General features: G+C 42.2%; 1 protein-coding gene across 11 annotated transcripts in view; it reads right to left on the minus strand.

Annotated features, from left to right (window-relative positions):
- Window positions 1–17,127, minus strand: part of LOC118085760 (uncharacterized) — a 49,951-nt gene extending 32,824 nt beyond the window's left edge. For all 11 annotated transcript variants that reach the window (XM_035116789.3, XM_088668547.1, XM_035116769.3 and 8 more), the window contains exons 1-13: window positions 16,854–17,127; window positions 10,885–10,942; window positions 9,217–9,360; window positions 8,610–8,756; window positions 7,956–8,048; window positions 7,137–7,301; window positions 6,281–6,466; window positions 4,483–4,605; window positions 3,696–3,809; window positions 2,429–2,732; window positions 1,757–1,866; window positions 1,349–1,466; window positions 757–848 (exon numbers count right to left, since the gene is read on the minus strand). In XM_035116789.3, the coding sequence (XP_034972680.3) occupies window positions 757–848; window positions 1,349–1,466; window positions 1,757–1,866; window positions 2,429–2,732; window positions 3,696–3,809; window positions 4,483–4,605; window positions 6,281–6,466; window positions 7,137–7,301; window positions 7,956–8,048; window positions 8,610–8,756; window positions 9,217–9,360; window positions 10,885–10,929 (1,641 nt within the window). In that variant the 5' untranslated portion in view covers window positions 10,930–10,942; window positions 16,854–17,127. The remainder of the gene's footprint in view (window positions 1–756; window positions 849–1,348; window positions 1,467–1,756; window positions 1,867–2,428; window positions 2,733–3,695; window positions 3,810–4,482; window positions 4,606–6,280; window positions 6,467–7,136; window positions 7,302–7,955; window positions 8,049–8,609; window positions 8,757–9,216; window positions 9,361–10,884; window positions 10,943–16,853) is intronic.
- Window positions 17,128–21,272: the final 4,145 nt, after the last annotated feature.

Below are 21,272 nucleotides of genomic sequence, written 5' to 3' on the forward strand. Positions count from 1 at the left end.
CTGTGAGTGTAAGTCAGGGGTCCCCAAACTTACCTTGCTGAGGGACGGTGCCGCCAGCGCCGATTGTGCTGCGGGCTGGAGCAGGCTGGAGCGCACGAGAGCGTGCGCCCATATGAGTGTGCACACGCGATTTCCGGCGCACTTCCGAGTAGCCAGAACACCGGAAATAGCTTATGTGCATGGGCCTCCTCCGGCCCTGAATGCGCCGGAAATGACACTTGCGCATGCACACAAGCTATTGCCGACACTCCGGCGACCCGGAAGTGGGCAGCCGCGCCGCGCCGTTAAGAGCGGGCGGCAGCAGTGGTCACCGGGGGGGGGGGGTGTATAAAAGAGCCTCAGTTTAGGGTGGAAATAAAAACTGAAATTTTAAAATTGCATTGGGAAGGTGGGCTCCATGCCCTTTGATTGGGGCCTATTTTTGTCCAGTGGGAGCGAAAGCATAGGGGTGGGAGAATGAAGGCTAATTGAGACCATCCTTGGAATCAGGCCTGACCAGCACAGAAAAGTGGAAAGACTGGCCTATTCACAGGCTATAACATAGGTTGGAATAAGAAACAGCAACAGGCTTTCTTTTGATACAATAGGCAGAACAAACCAATATGGTTAACATAACAATACAGAAGCCTATGCTAATGATTCACCAGATTTTTGGTACAGCATTTTAAACAGTTTTTAGTTCTCTACATTACTGTACTTCACTATTTCTACTAATAGCAATTCAACTAAATTCAGTACACCCCAACAGTAGCAGACCTGCGAAGCTGCCCTCTTCGTAACTTGTTCAAGGTCTGCTTGCAATTTTTGCTGCTGTTGTTCGTAGACTTCCAGCTTATCCAGCAATTGTTCTGTAAAGACAATTATTATTAAAGAAAATTATTTACTGGGAAAAATATTTAGATGAAAAAAATTATATTCAAGATACAATCACAGAAATATTTAGTGTAAGATTGATTTCTACAGACAAAGCAGTGCAGTATTGAAAAATATGTCCAAATAATTTCTCTGTATCCTAGTAAATAATCTCAGTGTGATAATGCTTACATCCATGAAAACATGGTTTTGATCCCACAATATATAAATACCAAAGAAGAAGTAAAATTGAGCCAGGAAGCCCAACTGGTTATCTTTCACACAATAAACCTGCATACCAGGCTGACAATGATTTAACATCCAGTTCCATATATCTTGTGGATCTTTCTTTGCTTACTTGTAATGCTAATTATTGTTTGCAATTTAGTAAGTGGAGGGGAAAAAACTGAAACTCTAAACACTATCTTCTGACATTATCTTAAGAGACACCTGTTCAACATTATCAGAAAGACAGAGATATTTTGTCACTTCTTACCATTCTGAGCTTTAAGTTCAGAAAAAGCCTGTAGTGTAGACTGCAGCTCTTCCTTTTCCTGTTCCAGTTCTGAAATCCGGTCATGCAAGGCAGTTACACTCTTATTTGTTGATGTAGCCTATCCCAAAAAATGTTGGTTTCTTTGTTAATTTTTTCCCAATACATAGGTATGTTTAAACAAAACCTTAAATTGAATCTCAGACTCTTCTAATAACATCTCTGCAACATCTGTATCAATCAGAAGTATCAATTTTTCTATAAACACAGTGATATAATTAGCTAGTAGCCAAATGACCCAATACTGTAATACACTAATTGTTCAACTAATAACATATTTTGGTATACTTAAGGAGAAATGTATATATTTTTCTTGACACTCTGGCACATTTGTTTTGAGGTTTTACATACATTTTTAAGCTCATCTTCAAGCTTTGTAATTCTGGATTTGTACAAAGCTTTCATCTTGAGGAACTTAGCTTCAGATTTGCTGGCCTCTTCTGATTTTAGTTTCACTCGAGCTTAAACGAACAAAAATCTCAGTTATTATTCAGAGTTATTGCAAAACCATCACTATAAAAATGTGATACTGATTTAGCCAGGATTATATAGGTTTAGCCAGGATTATTTAAATATCAACAATACAAGTTTTAAAAAAAGCAATCAATAATTTCAGAATTACTAAGAGTTGCTTTACACTGACCAGGTTTGCACAGCCCAGTAAGATGAACTATGGCTTTGCAAGGCAGCATGAACATGTGGGTTTGTTTCTGGCTACAGCTCATGGTTAGTGAGTAGAGAGTTTAACCATGAGCCCCAGTTCAGATGACACACTAAGCCAAACCTTGTCTTAGCACAGCACAGTGCAGCAGAAAAAAGAACCAGGGAGGAGCAAAGTGGCTGTGAGCTCCCATATCACTATGATAGATTAGATACATTGCAGTACAAAGGAGCAAGCCTCAGGGCTGTATCCTTCCCCCAGCCACTGGTCTATGCTACACAGGATGAGCGTGTGATCAGAAGACTTAGTATGAATTCAAAGCATTGTAATTGTAAGTAATTGTAAGAGCTATTGTAGTTTACCTTCTAGGTTTTCCAATGTTTGTTTCATTACAACATCCAAATTACTTTTGTCACTGGAACTTAATTGTTCCAATTGCATCTGAAGCTGAATCAGGGTTTGGTCTTTCTCATGCAGCTCTGTTTCATGCTTCTCTCGGATCTCCTGCATGTCAGCATCATATTTCTCTCTGACTTTTCGCAGTTCAATCTCATGTTTCTCCATCATGTCTCTCAGCTGGGCTCGCATTATATGCTTTTCAGCATCTAGTTTGGACTGGAGGTTGTTTTTCTCTAACTGAAGGTGATTCAGGTATTCATTAATTTCCTGGATTTAAAAACAACAATATTTTAAACAGAAACACAATTCTCTTTTTATAATTTGGGAAATGCATTTATTGTGCATACATACCCACTTTTCTGTGTATCTCAAATATGTCTAAAACTACATCTGCCATAAAAGTACCCAAATCCTATTTTCTGAAGTAAGAGTAGCATTTAGAGACGCCACCACACTTCATTTTAGCAGGCATTCAGACCCTAATTCCAGCTGCTGACTGATGGGGAATCCTTTCTTGAATGGAAGGCCCTGGTCCCTCTGCAGCATGTTCCAGTCCACAAATAACTAGAAACTCCCAGTGCAGGAAGCTCCATGCCCACAGGCTACATGCTTCTAATTTGGAGAGGAGACACCACCTTCCATTCACTGTACCAGAGGCCTGAGATAATGCACAAACTCTGCAAATGCCTGGAATGGATTGTGGATTTCGCTACAGATTGTATAACCTGCCCTGAAGTTTCCTTGAAGAGAGGATCAGATTAAATCTGCTGTCTGCAAAAATGTTCTGGAAGAAACAGCAAGCAACTCACATGAGACTAAGCTGCTCTTCCAAACATTATGTCAGATATATAATTGCTTGACTATTTGCTTAGGGTTTTTTTTTATCTCAACATTCAAGCAGGAACCATATCCAATGTGAAATAATTAAAATAATGAAAAAGTATAACCACTGCATTTTTTCTTTGGCAAAGGTGATTTTTAAATTATGTGTTGTCTCTTCCTTGTGATTTTCTTCTTGTTTATAACATTTATTTATTTTCAACTTCTATGTTGTTTGTCACCCAACAGGTCTCCTAAGTATAATCAATACTACTACTACTATTACTACTACTACTAAAGATACCCATGAATATAGTCAAATGCATGCAAGTACTATATTTTCTATTAGTCTAAATAAGGTTGGCAAGAAAATTGCTTGTAACTTTTCAATCCTTGTCCCCTGTTCCTTACTTTTAGCTGCTTGTCTTTTCCATCCAGTTCTTTTTGCAACATGAATATCACCTGTGTCCTTCCTTGCAAAACCTCTTCTTTTTCATGTAGCTTCTGTTTCAAGGCTTTCAGTAGCTGTCGCAGATGAAAATATTTTATTTTATGGAATGGAAGAAAACAGAGAGTTTCTCAAAAACTGTCTACTTGCATCCCTGCCAACTCTATCCACTTAATAAAACTAAATTTCACTTTTGTAGGATGTATGGAGTTATAGGATTCATCTATTTCAGAAGTATTAACTATAAACACCAACAGTTCTTGAGGGTATCAAAGGCGGAGAAACTCAATCCCTAAAACTATGAAAAGGTATCTCTACATTTCCCACCAAGTCCTCTACAATTCTCCCTATACCACTATCAATTTTGTTTCACTCTGTTTATTGAACAACAAGTAACAACAGTGGAGTTTTAAACAAACTAAACAGGTTATTGGTACCTACAGTGAGGGCTTAGTGACTGCAGGAGAAATATCAGAGAATGTCCCAAGACAGAGCCCAAGGCTGGTTAGAAAGGATGGGAAAAGAAAACAGAAAGATGAAAGGAGGCATATACTGGACTGGTTTTGTTTGCCTGAATAAGAGAAATAGGATGTGTTCTTCTGCTCTGCTCTCCGGAGAAAGAAATGACTCCATGGCTGTTGATTTAACTGAGAGGTTATGCAAATCCTGAGTGTAGTGACTATAGGTACAAAATGACACATTAATTATTATTCTATTCTAGGCTGTCGACTAAAGTACCTTTTCACCTACCTGTTCTAGATCAGCACTAGCATCTGATTTGGCAACCAGCTTAAAGAGTTCCTGCTCATGTTTCTGGGCCACTCCCATGAGCTCTTTTTCCTTTTCCAAGATCATATTCTGAAACACGTGGATCTTAAAAGCAGAAAAAAAAGTTTCTATAAAACAGATCTACAGTGGTACCTTGATTCCTGAACTCAATCCGTTCTGGAAGTCCATTTGACTTCCAAAAAGTTTGCAAACCAAGGTGCGGCTTCTGATTGGCTGATTGGCCCTGGAAACAATGCTGGCAGCTGAAATGGACATTCAGCTTCCAAAAAATGTTTGCAAACCGGAACACTCACTATTTGTTTGGGAGCCAAGCTGTTCAGAAACCAAGGTACCACTGTATACATAACAACATCATTAAAGCTTGAATTTTCAACTTTACCATTAGGTGACTACTAATATTCCCCTAAGATTTGAACAATTTTGGATTAAAGCAAGTTAGCTCAGGAAACGCCTTGAAATCCTACATTGAAGAACGACATATAGATTCTTTCTGCTGCAGGAACTGAGAAACAACGGCACAAATATTGTGCAAAAAACCATCACTCTGTGTCTAAAAAGGGGCTTTTCAGAATCCCACATTAGTATCATTTAACATAATTCAAAAAATATTCTTGATTTCCATTATGTTCACTAACCAAGTTTCTTCAAGGCTCCTTCAGCTTTTCCTTTTCTTTTTCATTAAGAAACTTTAGAATACAAAACGATAAATAGCAAACAGCTCAACAACAAAATGTCATCACTTTTTTAAAGTTACAAAGTCAACAGAAGATCCTTTCCCATTTTCCAGCACCAAGAACTTAGAAATTATAGTGCTTATGACACCAGTCTATATGTCAACACCAATCTTACGAATGTGAATTAGTGACTTTGCCCACTATTAATCTTCCCAAATTTAAATGATTTTTTAAGGGGCAGTCTATTTTTCATAGTGTGAAAAATTAACTCATTCCACATAGCAAAATATTATTCTGGATTTATTATACTTTTGAACCTACATATCTCACAGGTAAAGCTTCTCAGATACAGCTGCCTTCCAAACATTACTACAGCATCAGGGCATCTCCAACCAGCACACCTAATTAGTCCCAACAGGGGTCCTACTTTGGCCCCCAAAGCCATTTTCACCAACCCATTCCAACCTGCACTACATCTGACAGCATTCTGTCATCAGGTGTGAGCAGGTAAAGAAGCGGCCACCAGGGAACAATCAGGAACTTGAAGTGTGCTCCTAATTCTTCCTTGGCAAGCAGGCCTCCCCTCAGTACAGATCAGCTGACTGGTGCTGACAGGGAGTCCCACAGGGATCAACTGCTCTAGGAAGTTCCCCATCAGAAATTCACTAGTGCAGCCTTTGCAGTCCTCAGCACCGATAAGCTTATCAACACCTAAAACCCCTCTGAAGTCTGTTTACAAGTGTTTTGTATTTGTCAAGTGATTGACAGGTGGGCAACCCAACCCACCTGTCAAAAATAGGCCCGCAGGGAGTGAGAGGAGAAGGATCTGGTGGATCCAGTTTCCACACCCTTGGCTGACGGTATCAACAATCCATGGACAATGCTATAGAAGTTTTCTAATTTTGTGTAATTACCGTTCTAGCCACAACCAACACAAAGCATGCAAGCTCTTTTGGTGTCACATGCGTGTTGTCTGCTTCAAACACAGAAAGCAGTATATGAAAATTTTGCAATACTTTCCCTATAATCAGGAGTCAAATCCCAAACATCGAAGAATTAACTGTTTTTGCCAAAGGCATGCTTACATTTTGTGTATACATTGCTTCTCTTTCCTGGAAATGCTCCCTCTCTTTAATCTGAATGCTTTTAAGGTTTTCATTTTGTTCCAGGAGGCAGCTGCATCTTTGTTCATTGTCTTCAATTTTCTTGATAAGATTCTGAACCATAAGTTTCATACTCTGCAATGAAGCCTCCTTTGTGGATAGTTGGTTCTTTGAAGTTCACAAGAAATGACAGTTAGAGGACCAGGATGAGAATTATCCAGATCAGATTAACAACATGGACAAACAAGTACAGTGGTACCTCGGTTTATGAACACAATTGGTTCCGGAAGTCTGTTCATAAACTGAAGCGTTCATAAACTGAAGCGAAATTTCCCATTGAAAGTAATGGAAAGTGGATTAATCCGTTCGAGATGGTCCGCGGGGTACTTAAACTGAAGCGTTCATAAACTGAAGCGAACTTTCCCATTGAAAGTAATGGAAAGTGGATTAATCCGTTCCAGATGGGTCTGCGGAGTACATAAACTGAAGCGTTCATAAACTGAAGCATGGGTGTAATTGGTTCCGGAAGTCTGTTCATAAACTGAAGCGTTCATAAACTGAAGCGAACTTTCCCATTGAAAGTAATGGAAAATGAATTAATCCGTTCCAGATGGGTCCACGGTGTTCATAAACCGAAAATTCATAAACCGAGGTGTTCATAAACCGAGGTTCCACTGTATTTATAAGTAGCAGCAATTACTTTACACTTGTAGCAATTGGATGCTTATACTTTCGTGAATGATGCTCAGCATAGTGAGAAGTTGCCGCATCAGCAGAGGAACACCCTAGGTAATGGGAAAGATGGCACTTTTTATATAGGTTCACAGCTTAAATATACCTTTAATTCACTGTTTTGGATTAGTACTTCTTTGGCATCAGTTGATCCACAGGCTAGCTGTAAATCAATTATGAAGGCTTCTTTTTCCATTAATTTTTTTTGCTTCTCAGCAAGCATAGCATCCATTTCAGCACCACGCTGGTGTGCAGCATCCAACTCATCAATCTAGAAACAATCAGAAATGTTGTTGCTGGTCACACTAGATATCTACCCACTAAAATCAGCTTCATTTATCTTCTTTGTTTTCCATTACTTTCTCTCCTCTAAGTATCATTCCCTGTTTTCAGCTTTCCCCACTCACAAAATACTCAATAGCTAGGTTGGCCAAGATGGGCAAATTTGTTTCTATCATTTCTGTGTGGTACTGGAATGTTACTAACAAGGATTTCTGCTACTGGTATTACTTCAAAAACACCAACATCATCAATACTGATTCCATAGCTAGTAATATTGTGGGCTGAATGGGCAGAGAATTATAGAATCATAAGAGTTGAAAGGGATGCTGAGGATCATCTGGTCCAAACCCTTGCTCTCAACTGGAAGCCTGATACGGATGACTTCTGGAAAGTCCACTCCTTCTCTGGAATTTAAATATTATCAATTTCAGGAATTCTTAATATTTTAGAGCCAATAAATGTATTACCAGCCAGTTTGAATGAATATGGGCTAGCTTCACAAAACTGCCCTGCAATCCTGAAATGAACACTAGTATAGAAATCTAATTTTTAAAAACAAATAAATAAATAGCTGCTCAGCTTTTAGACATAATACAATCACCAAAGATAAACAAAATCATTACAACCTTGAACAAACCACTACCTTTTTCTGTAGCGCTTCATTTTTTTGGGCATTCTTTGCTTCTAGCTCCTCAACTTTCTTTTTAAGTACCAAGATTTTTCCACGACTTGCAGCCTCAAATAAAAGAAAAGGAGAATTATTTGGGCTATTATCAAAAACAGAGGTACTATAGGAGGGTTATTTTTCCCCATTAGACATAACACATACACACTTATTAGGGAATAACTCTAGGCACGGCTATTCAGAAGTAAGTCTTACTGAATTCAGTGGGACTTACTCCTGGGAAAATGGGGTTAGGATTGCAGCCTTAGTCTAACTGAACACAATGGGACTAACTTTTGAGTGAGCATGAATAGGATTCCACAGTTAAGACTTGGATGATAACCAGTAACATGTACACACAGCTAGAGCTTTGCTTGCTGTTTTCATCACAAACTTTCCACGGCTGCAAATATGTCACTGTTTATCTTAAGAAGCTACTTGCAGTAACCACTTCAGCAAAAGCAATAAACCAAGCACCGGACAGATGCATGGGATAACTCACTTACCCAAATATGTATATGCACACATGGTTTTATAAACCTGTTATAACCAGGTTTATAAAAAACAGAAAATGAGAGAACAAACCAAGACATTACCAATGCCTATTTGATTTTTTTAAAGGATAGAACTCACTCTCTTTTGCTCAGAATTTCCTTCTTGGGTTTCATCTCCTGATAATTGATTTTTGAGTTCCTCTAATTGTGCTGTTAAGGATGTCACTTTGGCTTTGTTTTGCAGCTTTAATTTGGAAATCTTGGCTTCAGAAGCTTCTTTTTGTGCCTGAAGATTATTAACAGTTTATTTTTTTAGATAAAATGCAATCTGCCCAAACAAATAACTTACAAGCATTAGAGAGATATCTACATATATGAAAATAACAAAATACAAAGCCAGTTTTTCCACTGAAAGAACGGCAGAGCCAAGACAGGTGGCTTAAGGCCTGAAGTGGAGTTATACATTACAGTTACCATTAGCAATTTGGAATGGATAATCTTAACCCTGGGTTTATTAACAGCATCTGTTCATACTTGAAATACATTTGCATTTTGAGTGACAAACAAGTCTGGCAAGTTATCAAAACTTAAACTAGATGGAAACTGTACCTGCTAATTAACATCGCTGTTGAGACACCATTTTGAAATGCAACTTTTAGCTAATATTTATAGCAACTTGCTTGTGAGACAACTGAGTTCATTTTCATTTCTATATAATAAGCAAACTTTATGTACATACACAATACCTTTAATTGTTGTTCTTTAAGGCATAACTCATTATCCTTGTCCCTGACAAGTTCTTTGAGTTGTGCTACCAGCTGTTCATTTTGGACCAGTTGTTCTGTCAAATCGGTCACTGACATGTTTGCCGCTTGAAGTGGGCCATGAGCCTAGAGATAGAGGAGTTAAGTTTGCAACAACAAAATGATGCAGGCAAGACAATTTCAATACATTATTGGAATGTAATATTTCCCATATTTCAGTATAAGAAGAGAGATACAGAATAACACTCTTAAATAATTTAAAGCAAATTGCCACAACAGCTATTTATTGAAGAACACTTGAAGCACACACTGAAATTCCCTGCAGCAAGAACTGCACCATTCACTTCAATGCCTTTGTGAAGGCAGAGCTTCCCTTCCACAGAAGCAAAAGCCAATGAAACAGTTTTTAGAATTGATCACTATTCTTCTACCCAGACCAGGAATGGGGAACCTCCAACCAGTGGGCTGAATGTAATTGAAATGTGATGGTGTCTTTTGCTTGCCTGGTTGGAGATAAAATTGGGATTAAAAAACCTTGGCTTTAGTGTGGTTGGAATGTAGCCCATAGTACAAAAGAGCGACATCTGTTCAACATCTTGGTACTAACACCTAAGGCCCTATACATCCCAAGACCAACTTACTTCAGAGTCTCAGAGACTTCTTTATTGGTTACGCATGCAGTTGATTACTACATTCTGCATGACAGTTTCTCTTTAAGTTCCAAAAATAGTTGGTGCCCACCCTTGAGCAACTTGGCACAGGGTTCTCCATGATGACCAGCATTCCTACCAAGATACTGCAGGCATCCACTACCTATACTTTCTGGAAACAACTGAATACTTTATTTATTTTTTTACAAGCTTTTCCAGCTGGATGAAAAGGTCTCTGCCATAGATGTTCATGTTATACTGTTTTTAAATCTATCTTAAGGTTTTTTCTATTGTTTTTGAAATTATTTTTAGTTGTTTTATTATATGTTTGTGGCCCTGATTCACATGTAGAAAGGGATTCATAAATGAATGAATGTTGCTCCACCCCCCAAAAAAAAGCATGCAACTCTGGACTCTTGGACTGAAGAAGTTTCCCCACCCATGACCTAGATTCAACTTGCAATCATATGCATACATACTTGGAAGTAAGCTCATTAACTCAATGGAGCTCAACTCTAAGCAGACATGCAAAGGATTGCACTGTCAATGTATTAAAACAGAAGTTTTGGTATTTTGTACAATTTATCTTGAGACAATTTGAGTCTTGAAAACAAAGAATGTGCTGGGTTGCCCTTACTTTGTTTTATTAAAGCTGAAAGCACAACATTCAGTTGTTTGAACCCAGTCCCTACACCCAAACAGCCAGTCAACTGGATTTCAGCTTGCTTTAAAGATAAACCAAACATGAATGGAAGCCTGCCCCTGCCCCCACATCTAATCCCGCCCCCTGCTTGGAAAGAGTGAGTTTTTAAAAACTAAAATATACAAACAAAAGTAGCCCAATGCAGTTTCAATGCTGAATACTAAATAAATATTTAATATTTAAGAATCTACAATAATCAGTACAAAGGTTCCTTGTAAAGGTGTTTAGAACAAATGTATCATCAAGTACAGTGTATAAAATTCAAAGTTAAGTTGATTTTTTTTTCTAAGTACTTACTCCAGATTTAGTAGCTGAAACATCACCGCTGCCCCATTTCAGCATACTTTTAAAATAGCTATAGAAAAGCAAAGAGAAATTAGTTTTACATCAGTAATTTCAGTGCCAACTATTATCTTCAGGCACTTTTAAGCTACATTTTCTGCCCAAAGGTTACCCAAAGTGGTGTAGAAGACAATTAAGCTACATAAAACAGTAAGGAGAAAACATTAAAAGCTAAGAACCCTGCAAAAACCCAAAGCTAGAAAACTGTTGCTAAGTAGCAGCAATTAAAAACATTATAGGCTATACAGCAAGCCAGAAAAAACACCTTTAAGAATAGGCAAATATATGTGTGGCCCCCGCCCCACCAAAATGATGATGAGGTAGTCGGACAAATCTCTCAAGAAAGTAGGTTCTACATTAGTGCCATCACTGAGAAAGGCATACCCTACATCCCTCCAACCTCATCTTTGCAAAAGATAGGTACAGTTAGTTCAATTGCCTGCTTTGGATGGGGTTGCGCTTCCCCTGAAGGAGCAACTTAGTAGGCCTGGGCAATATATTGACACATCACCACTATGAGGGGCAGACCATGACGACAGCTTTACTTAGCGGTATATCGCTGGTGAAACCGCTGCCACTCCTGAATCCCTCTGCCTCCAGCGCCCAGTGCGCTGAGGGAGAAATACGCTGCAGCCGGAAGCTGGAGGCAGAGGGACTCAGGAGTGGCAGTGGTTTCATCAGTGATATACCACTGAGTGAAACCACCATCATGGTCTGCGCCTCATACTGGCAGAGGGAGAAACAAGCTGCACTGGCGAGGCGGATAGCCCCCGTACCACTCCTGCTCCAACTGGTGCGGGCTGTCACCCTTTTCCACTGAGGGGGGCACGGCTGCCCACTTCTCAATGATAAAGTTTAAAGGAGCCCTCACCTCACCTCCAGCTCACACAAGCCAGAGGCTGGGTGCAGGCTCCGGGCGGAGGCAGCCTTACTTGGCTACCGCCTTCATCTGGGATGGTAGGCTGCATCTTTTCTCCTCGAGTAGTCATTCACCCCAGGAGGAAAGACGAAGCCCATCCTCCTGGTCGAAGGCAGCCAGGCAGCCCCGCTCTGCAAGGTGCAAATAGGGTGGCTTTGCATCCTGTGCCTTGTGGACTTTGCCCAGGAGGGTGGGTTGCATCTTTCCTCCTGAGGTGAATGACCATCCCACGAGGAAAGAGGCAGTGTGCCTGCATGGACGATGGCAAAGGCAGTCAAATGCACTGAGCCTGACACAAAATGCACTGAGTCCCAGGTGGCATGTGACCAGCAGGGACATGTGGGTTTCTGGACACATGTTTCCTGAGTTGCAAGGGAAAGTTACCCAGGTTGCTGTTAAAAATAGCTGGAGCAGGAAGAATAAAGTGTCTGCCTTCTGCCCTCAATGTGGGGTACTATTATTCACTATTATTTGTTCACTGCTTTTTATTTGCCTGACTTTGAAGGAAACAGCTCCACCTATCCTAAAATGCTAGCAATCTTCACATTATCAAAACACACACACACACACACACACACACACACACAATCTCTCTCTTTCTTCTCGACTATATACAGACATGCATAATTAGAGTGATCAGGGTGCAGCATATTCAAAGTCAGGAGAAACTAGTTCTGCTAGTTTCCAGCAGAAGTTGACTGCCGATTGCATTCAGAGAAAAACTTGCAGGAAGGAATTGATCTTCCCCCTCCAGAAGCACCCCTCAACCTCTGTTAGGGGTCAGAGGACATAAGGTGGGCTATGGTGTGAAGGGTTGTGCAGGCTGCTGGAAAAAAAGAGGGGGTGCATATAACAACTGACTGACTAGCACTTCCAGCATCAGAGCAGTTTAAAATAGTCACAAAACTTGTAAGGTGCTTTAAAAGTTTTAAAAGCAGGACAACCCCACATGACGCACAGCAGAATAGCCAAAAAGGCAGTGGAAATCATCACCTGATTTGGAAAGTAAATATGTGTCTTGTCTAAGAAGGCAAAGAGAAGCCTCATAAAGAAGAAAAACTGCATTGACTCCTGTTTATACATGTCTGTACACACCTTTATGCCTAGACTCTAGATACAATTACATGGAATTAAGTCCCATTGATTTCAGTGGGCCTGATTTCTCACAATGGCCCTAATCCCATGAGGCCTATTAAACTTGTATATAAGCTTAGATGAGTACAGCAGCATTTTAAGCTTTCTGTTGTAAACAGCAGCTCTCCCATCTTTCATGGAATGCTGCTTCTAACAGTTTTGGAAACAGATTTTGATTCAGTACCAGGAAGCTGCTATTTAAAGGGGGAAAGTTTAACACATCATAGCAGGCATAGATATTATTACACTACATCCAACTTTGGATTAGAGCCCATGACTTCTGCAGCTAAAACTCTCTAGTCAAACACTTGAGTTTTATTAATTGCATTAGGAATCTTAATAATGAAAGTTACTGTTCAGGACTCACAAATGTCACTAAACAAGTTTAACAGCACACCAAGAAGCTCCCTACTCACTTAGTGTAACTGGAGCTATTTAGCAAAACAAGTTTTACTTTTGACTGACCATCAATGGTGTTTTAGGCATGTAATTAAAACACCCAAAGGCTTGGGATAGGCAACTGCTTCTTTAAAAGAAATACTGGAATTACTAATACTCAATTATATCGGAATTGTACCTTAAAGGCTTTTATTTTAAAAAGTGTATGTGCTGTGCTAACCTATGGGAAAAGTTTTTTGTGCCCCAGGTTTCATGAGTGGTTGAAGCAGCTTCAAGTGCATACACTGTTTTGAACCACTGGTGAAGCTAAGGGAAGAGAAAATACAGTAACCTTCTTCCACAGTAGCAACATTAAAATTACTTTATTTACACACAAAAAGTTCTCTAAGCAGTTCCCACAATAAGAACAAATCTAAAAAAGCAACATAATGAAAATTCAGTAAGATATAACACAGCAGCAAAACACCAAACAAGTGCAAAAACAAATAAAAGAGAAAGGGGAGAAGATAATAAAACAAATCAACAGAGCTGGACAGGAGTATGCCTGGCACTGGACAGACATTAAAGACAATGCCAGGCTCAGCTCTATTTGGAAGACATTCCACAACCCTGGTACTACCACTGAAAAGGCCTGCTCATTCATACCCACCTCCTAAACTTCACTTGGCAGGGAAGGATAAGAGGCATAACTCTGAACTGCTGGGAATCACTGGTGGGAAGAGTGCTGCTGTACACAGGTCCTGCTCTGGGGCTACTCAAAAGCATAGCCGACCACTGTGAGAACAGGATGCTGGACCAGATGGCCCATTTGCCTAATCCAGCAGGATTGTTCTTACATCCTTAAGGGCCTCAGATGAAGAGGTAAGTAGCTACATGTGGGAAGATGTGGGGAAAAGTTTCCAAGCTATGGAAGGTCTTACAGATCAAAAGCAGCACTTTGAATTGGGCCCAGAAATGGACTGGGAGCCAGTGAAGATAACAGAGTACTGGCATAGTATTTGTGCAATACTCAGTTCTATTATCTATCTTGCATCTATATTCTGTACCAACTGAAATATCCAGTCAGTTTGTAAATGCAGCCCCAAAAACAATGCACTGCAATAATCAGAATGAAAGGTTAACAGGCACAGATCACTGAAGAAAGGCTGTAAGTAGGATCATAGCTGGCATACCAACCTAAACTTGTAGAAGATGCTCCATGGCACAAAGAGCATTTGTCATTTTTATGTGCATATGCGCCTATCCAGAAGTGCTATCCATACTGGAAGTTTGAAGCAACCCAAAGCATTTGTCTTTGTCCTAAAAGAGCACAGAATATTGAAATAATATATGCTTTAAAAAGTGCAAAATGCTTTATAACCTGATCAGGTTGTGAAGCATTGTGTACTTTAAAAAGTACATTTTATTTCAATATTCTGTTCTCTTTTAGGACAATGAAAAGTGCATTAACAGTTTGCTGCATTACTAATTCTTTTGATTCTATCATTACAAATAGATCCCCCAATGCTGTTGTACGTTGCAGCAAGATGCTCTGCTTGCTTTAAAGTTACTGTTTTATGAATAAAATCTGATACAATGTTATCCATAATTTTAGGAGCTGTTCTTCAAACATACCTACTACATATTGACAGTTTTATAAGCACAGATTGGTTGGTTGCACAACACGTCCATCCACAAATGAAAAAGGCACACTAGAAGCTGATTTATATTTACAGGGGAATATTTTTACATTAAAATGCTTCCACAAAGGTAGTGAGAAGATCACTCAGAAGCCTATGTGTGCATTACTTGAATAGAATGCTGTGTTGTTTTACATGAAGTGTTCTCTTGCAGAATACTTCCAAATGGGTGTATATGGATAAAATTCCACATCCAGACTTGAACACTTACGCATTCTTCATTAAATTATCTTTCCATTGATATACAATTTTATGGTGTTACTCCAGAAAAAAGTGGTGTGATGAGCCATCATTGTCAAAACAAGTTGATACTTGATTGGCTCTCTAAACCATGGCTCTCTAAACTGCGTCTTGGGGGCCAGATCCAGCCCAATCGCCTTCTAAATCCAGCCCACGGACGGTCCGGGAATAAGCGTGTTTTTACATGAGTAGAATGTGTCCTTTTATTTAAAATGCATCTCTGGGTTATTTGTGGGGCATAGGATTCATTCTCCCCCCCCCCAAAAATATAGTCTGGCCCCCCACAAGGTCTGAGGGACAGTGGACCGGCCCCCTGCTGAAAAGGTTTGCTGATCCCTGCTCTAAACACTCCTTTTTCTGGTTATTTGGCTATAACCTTTGATAGAATACATATAATTGAACAAACCTTGTTGCATTACATTCTTCATTAAAATATCTTTTCATTTATATATAATTTTGTGGTATTCCTCAAAATAAAAGTGGTGTTATGAGCCATCAAACCTCGGAAACACTTTTTCCAAAAGGTTTCCACAATTTTGGCCATTAGTGTACAGTATTTCAGCTCTGATGAGACACAGACACACACCACACTTGATGTCACCAACCCACTGCTTCTTCCATAGACTATATCAAAGTATAGAAAACTGACTCTAAGTCCTATTAGGTATAAAAGAACTTACTCCAAGATAGGGAGGTTCCTATGACTCTACCAAAAAAGGCAGCAGTTGCGACAGGAACTGCCCCGCCCCCCAAGCCAATGAGCAGTTACGGAGAAAGGAGCAGTTCCTGACTTCTCAAGTGAATCCCAAACACCACTAAACAAGGAAGCAGCTCCCTAAAGAACTCAAATGACTAACCAAGCTAAGGAGTTGTGGTGGCGAAGGATCTCAGCTCCTTGAGAAACTGTTGAGTGACACAGTCACACTTGCAGGAGGGGGGGGGGAGTGACTCTCTCAGTAGACAAGAAATACAGGTGAAACTCGGAAATTTAGAGTATTGTCGAAAAGTGCACTTATTTCAGTAAATAATTATTATTATTTTTCTTTTAATTTTTACAAGTGCTTTCTTTTGTAAATTCCACAGTAATAAAACAAATACTTATAATAATACAAAAATAAACCTTGCTATTACATTTCATTAATTACATTCCATTTATAATTGACCCACCTAATGACAAATAATTACAACAAATAAAGGCTTGACATATCTTGCTTTGCATGTCGTGCAACTATCTCATATATTGGTTTCACCTTTTAAGTTGCATTACTGAAATAAATCCTCTTTTCAACTATATTCTAATTTTCCGAGTTTCACCTGTAGTCCAGTTTCGAGAAGGATCTCAAAGGAGAGACGGCTGTATCTCTCGAAGTCATCCCACGGACTGGACTCCCTCTAGACAACGGTCCTGCCTCCCTGGAGTTTCAGGTAAAAACTACCGGTAAACCCAACGACGAAGTGGGTTCTGTTCGGTAGGGCAGACGACCCTCGTTCTCTCTCTCGCTGGAGAAGCCCGTATGTTAGGGGGGGAGGGGCCGGCAGCGCCCCGAACTCACCTGAGGGAAGGAAGAGTGTCGGCTGGGAGCGACGCGCTCACCGCCGCCTCAGCGGGACCCGAGCGGGCGCGGGCCGGGCCTTAGAGGCCGCCGCGTCGCCGGCGGCTGCTGCTCCTCTTCCTCCTCGGCCTCCTCCAAGTGGAGAGCCAGCCGGGAGAGTCATCCCGACACACCAGCGATGGCCGCTGGCCGGGACCGGGTAGCTTTTCGGCGTGACGGCCGTGTTGTGCGTGCGTGCGTGCGTGCGTGCATGCGTGCTTCAGCGTGCGCGCGCAGAGGCAACGGGCGCAACCAATCGGCGAGCAGGGTTTCCCAAACCCGTCCTGCCACTTTTCCCCTCCCTTGCGGTGTTTGGCTAACTAACTCTTTCCATCCACCTGCTGGGCGGCCGATAGGGGTCATCATAGGAGGCGGGGAGAAATGCAAAAGCCTCGGGTCCCGATTTTAATGCCGATCATTTCTTCGCGTAGCATTCAGAAAACTAGAGCTAAAGGGAGGGAGGAAAGCGTTGTGAGCTGAGTCTTCTGCTCCCCACCCGTAATTCGAGCCATGGGTTGAGCATGGGGTTGGGGTCACAAGCGCTGCTCAGAGGATTTCGAAATGCACATGCGTTTTCGAAAGAGAGGACTGGTCTGGAAGAAATGTGCATGCACACGAAAGCTCACACCAATGACAAATTTAGTTGGTCTCTAAGGTGCTACTGGAAGAATTTTTTTAAATTTTGTTTCGATGTTTAATAAGTTACTCTGTTGGCAGTGTATGGGGTGGTACTGGCTGCGAGGCTTTGCCAACAACGGATCTTTTATTAAGAAAATAGGTTTGGTTGGTTCCTCAGTTTCTCATATATTCAGCCTATACCTTTTACCATTCTAAGGGAAGAAGGTAAAACGCGGATCTACACGGATCCTCATGGATCCTCCACTTTTTTTAAAACAACTCCAGCAAATCCAGTGTCATATCACATCTGGAAGCCACGACTACAGACTGGACTATAAAAAACGTGGATCCAAAACTTTGCTGCCCTGCAACAACACAAAAACGTGGTTCCGAGGCACGGATCCTCATGAATTCATATGATTTTTATATAGAAACAAAATAAAACCACCATGATACTCTAGACCACATCTTAGTCTATAGGCACCACCAAAAAAATCACGCACCCACTGTTTCGTGTGGTCACAATGGCACAAAAACGTGGTTTTGAAGCACGGATCCTCATGGAACCCCACGCTTTTTGCATGGGACCCCCCCTAATTCACCCTCAAATCACATATCATGCCCAGGGGTACAGCCTGCACCACAAAAATCAAGGATCCACAACTTCCTGACGACACCGTGGCACAAAAACATAGTTTTGAAGCACGGATCCTCACGAATCTTCACCTTTTTGCATGGGCCCCCTCCAAATTCACCCTCAAATCACATATCATGCCCAGGGGTACAGCCTGCACCACAAAAATCAAGGATCCACAGCTTCCTGGCGACACCGTGGCCCAAAAACGTGGTTTTGAAGCACGGATCCTCACGGATCTTCACCTTTTTGCATGGAGCCCCCCCCCCAAATTCACCCTCAAATCACATATCATGGCCAGGGGTACAGCCTGCACCACAAAAAACAAGGATCCACAGCTTCCTGGCGACACCGTGGCCCAAAAACGTGGTTTTGAAGCACGGATCCTCGCGGATCCTCGCGAATCTTCACCTATTTGCATGGAGCCCCCCCAAATTCACCCTCAAATCACATATCATGCCCAGGGGTACAGCCTGCACCACAAAAATCAAGGATCCACAGCTTCCTGGCGACACCGTGGCCCAAAAACGTGGTTTTGAAGCACGGATCCTCACGGATCCTCGCGAATCTTCACCTATTTGCATGGGACCCGCCCAAATTCACCCTCAAATCACATATCATGGCCAGGGGTACAGCCTGCACCACAAAAATCAAGGATCCACAACTTCCCGGCGACACCGTGGCCCAAAAACGTGGCTTTGAAGCACGGATCCTCACGGATCCTCGCGAATCTTCACCTATTTGCATGGAGCCCCCCCCAAATTCACCCTCAAATCACATATCATTCCCAGAGGTACAGCCTGCACCTCAAAAATCAAGGATCCACAGCTTCCTGGCGACACCGTGGCCCAAAAACGTGGCTTTGAAGCACGGATCCTCACGGATCCTCGCGAATCTTCACCTATTTGCATGGAGCCCCCCCAAATTCACCCTCAAATCACATATCATGCCCAGGGGTACAGCCTGCACCAAAAAAAATCAAGGATTCACAGCGTCCTGGCGACACCGTGGCCCAAAAACGTGGCTTTGAAGCACGGATCCTCAAGAATCTTCACCTTTTTGCATGCCCCCCCCCAAATCTCCCTCAAATAACATATCATGCCCAGGGGTACAGCCTGCAACTCAAAAATCAAGGATCCACAGCGTCCTGGCGACACTGTGGCCGAAAAACGTGGTTTTGAAGCACGGATCCTTGCGAATCTTCACCTATGTGCATGGGACCCCCCCCAAATCTCCCTCAAATCACATATCATGCCCAGGGGTACAGCCTGCACCACAAAAATCAAGGATCCACAACTTCCCGGCGACACCGTGGCCCCAAAACGTGGTTTTGAAGCACGGATCCTCACGGATCCTCGCGAATCTTCACCTATTTGCATGGAGCCCCCCCAAATTCACCCTCAAATCACATATCATGCCCAGGGGTACAGCCTGCACCACAAAAAGCAAGGATCCACAGCTTCCCGGCGACACCGTGGCCCAAAAACGTGGTTTTAAAGCACGGATCCTTGCAAATCTTCACCTATTTGCATGGGACCCGCCCAAATTCACCCTCAAATCACATATCATGCCCAGGGGTACAGCCTGCACCACAGAAATCAAGGATTCACAGTGTCCTGGCGACACCGTGGCCCAAAAATGTGGTTTTGAAGCACGGATCCTTGCGAATCTTCACCTATTTGCATGGGACCCGCCCAAATTCACCCTCAAATCTCATATCATGCCCAGGGGTACAGCCTGCACCACAGAAATCAAGGATTCACAGCGTCCTGGCGACACCGTGGCCCAAAAACGTGGTTTTGAAGCACGGATCCTTGCGAATCTTCACCTATTTGCATGGGACCCGCCCAAATTCACCCTCAAATCACATATCATGCCCAGGGGTACAGCCTGCACCACAGAAATCAAGGATCCACAGCATCCTGGCGACACCGTGGCCCAAAAACGTGGTTGTGAAGCACGGATCCTCACGAATCTTCACCTATTTGCATGGGGGCCCCCAAATTCAGCCTCAAATCTCATATCATTCCCAGGGCACAGCCTGCAACACAAAAATCAAGGATCCACAGCTTCCTGGTGATACCAGGGTGCAAAAACATGAACAGCAGAAGATGAAAATATTGACAGATCAAGTATGGATGTTGGTGATCTGACACTAAGTAAAAGCGAACCGAAAGATGTGCCATGGTCAGATCACTACCTGGTGCAACTTGACTTCTCCACGACTCTTCCCCTCTCCAGGGAGGTGGGACCAATTCGGACTTGGGGGTTATGTTTCTGCGGTTTTTAGAAACAGAGGCTGGGCATTTTTGATGGAGCATACTGGGCAAGTATTTTTTGTACGTCTGCAACGCAGCTAAGAATTTGTTCGTAGGCAGATAGATTTCTCTGCTATCTTTCTTTCTCACAAAGCTGTGTTATCGATAATTAGCCAATTACGGGCTATTAATCTCAACAGCCGATTCCCTGGTGGCCCGCTGGAATGTCGAGTTGACCAGGGCTGTTGACTGTTTGGCTCCGAAGCGCCCTCTACAATTGCATGGAGCCTGGACAGCCCCGTGGTTCTCCATGGATCTGAGGGCAATGAAACAATCGTTGAGATGGCTAGAGCGCCGGTGGCGGATAACTCATTCTGAAGCTGACCAGACATGGGTTAGAGCTCAATGTCAAGCCTACCAAGTGGCGGTAGCGACCGCAAAGAAGACTTTCTTCACCGCCTCTATTGCATCTGCGGAAAACAGCAGCAGGAGACTTTTTCAGGTGGTTCGCAGTTTAGTGAAACCACCTGCTCCATCGGGGCCCAGTACGGGCCCCATGATCTCCTGCAACGATTTTGCAAACGATTTTTTTTGCAGATAAAGTCGCTCAGATTCGGGAAGAGGTAAACTCCACTGTGGGAGCAGGACCGGGGCGGGGGAGCGCTGGAGGTCTGTCTAGTCCAGTTGCGTGGGATCAATTCCAATCTGTTACCTCCAAGGATGTGGACAGGCTGCTTGGACGAGTGAAACCAGCCACCTGTCTCCTTGATCCTTGCCCATCCTGGCTTATAAAAGCTTTGCGGGTTGGTGAATGCTTCTCTCTGTGAGGCAGCCTTCCGAGACCCGCTGAAAGAGGCGGTTATTAAACCG

This window comes from Zootoca vivipara, chromosome 1 (assembly GCF_965207765.1).
Source record: "Zootoca vivipara chromosome 1, rZooViv2.hap1.1, whole genome shotgun sequence".
Classification (NCBI taxonomy): domain Eukaryota; kingdom Metazoa; phylum Chordata; class Lepidosauria; order Squamata; family Lacertidae; genus Zootoca; species Zootoca vivipara.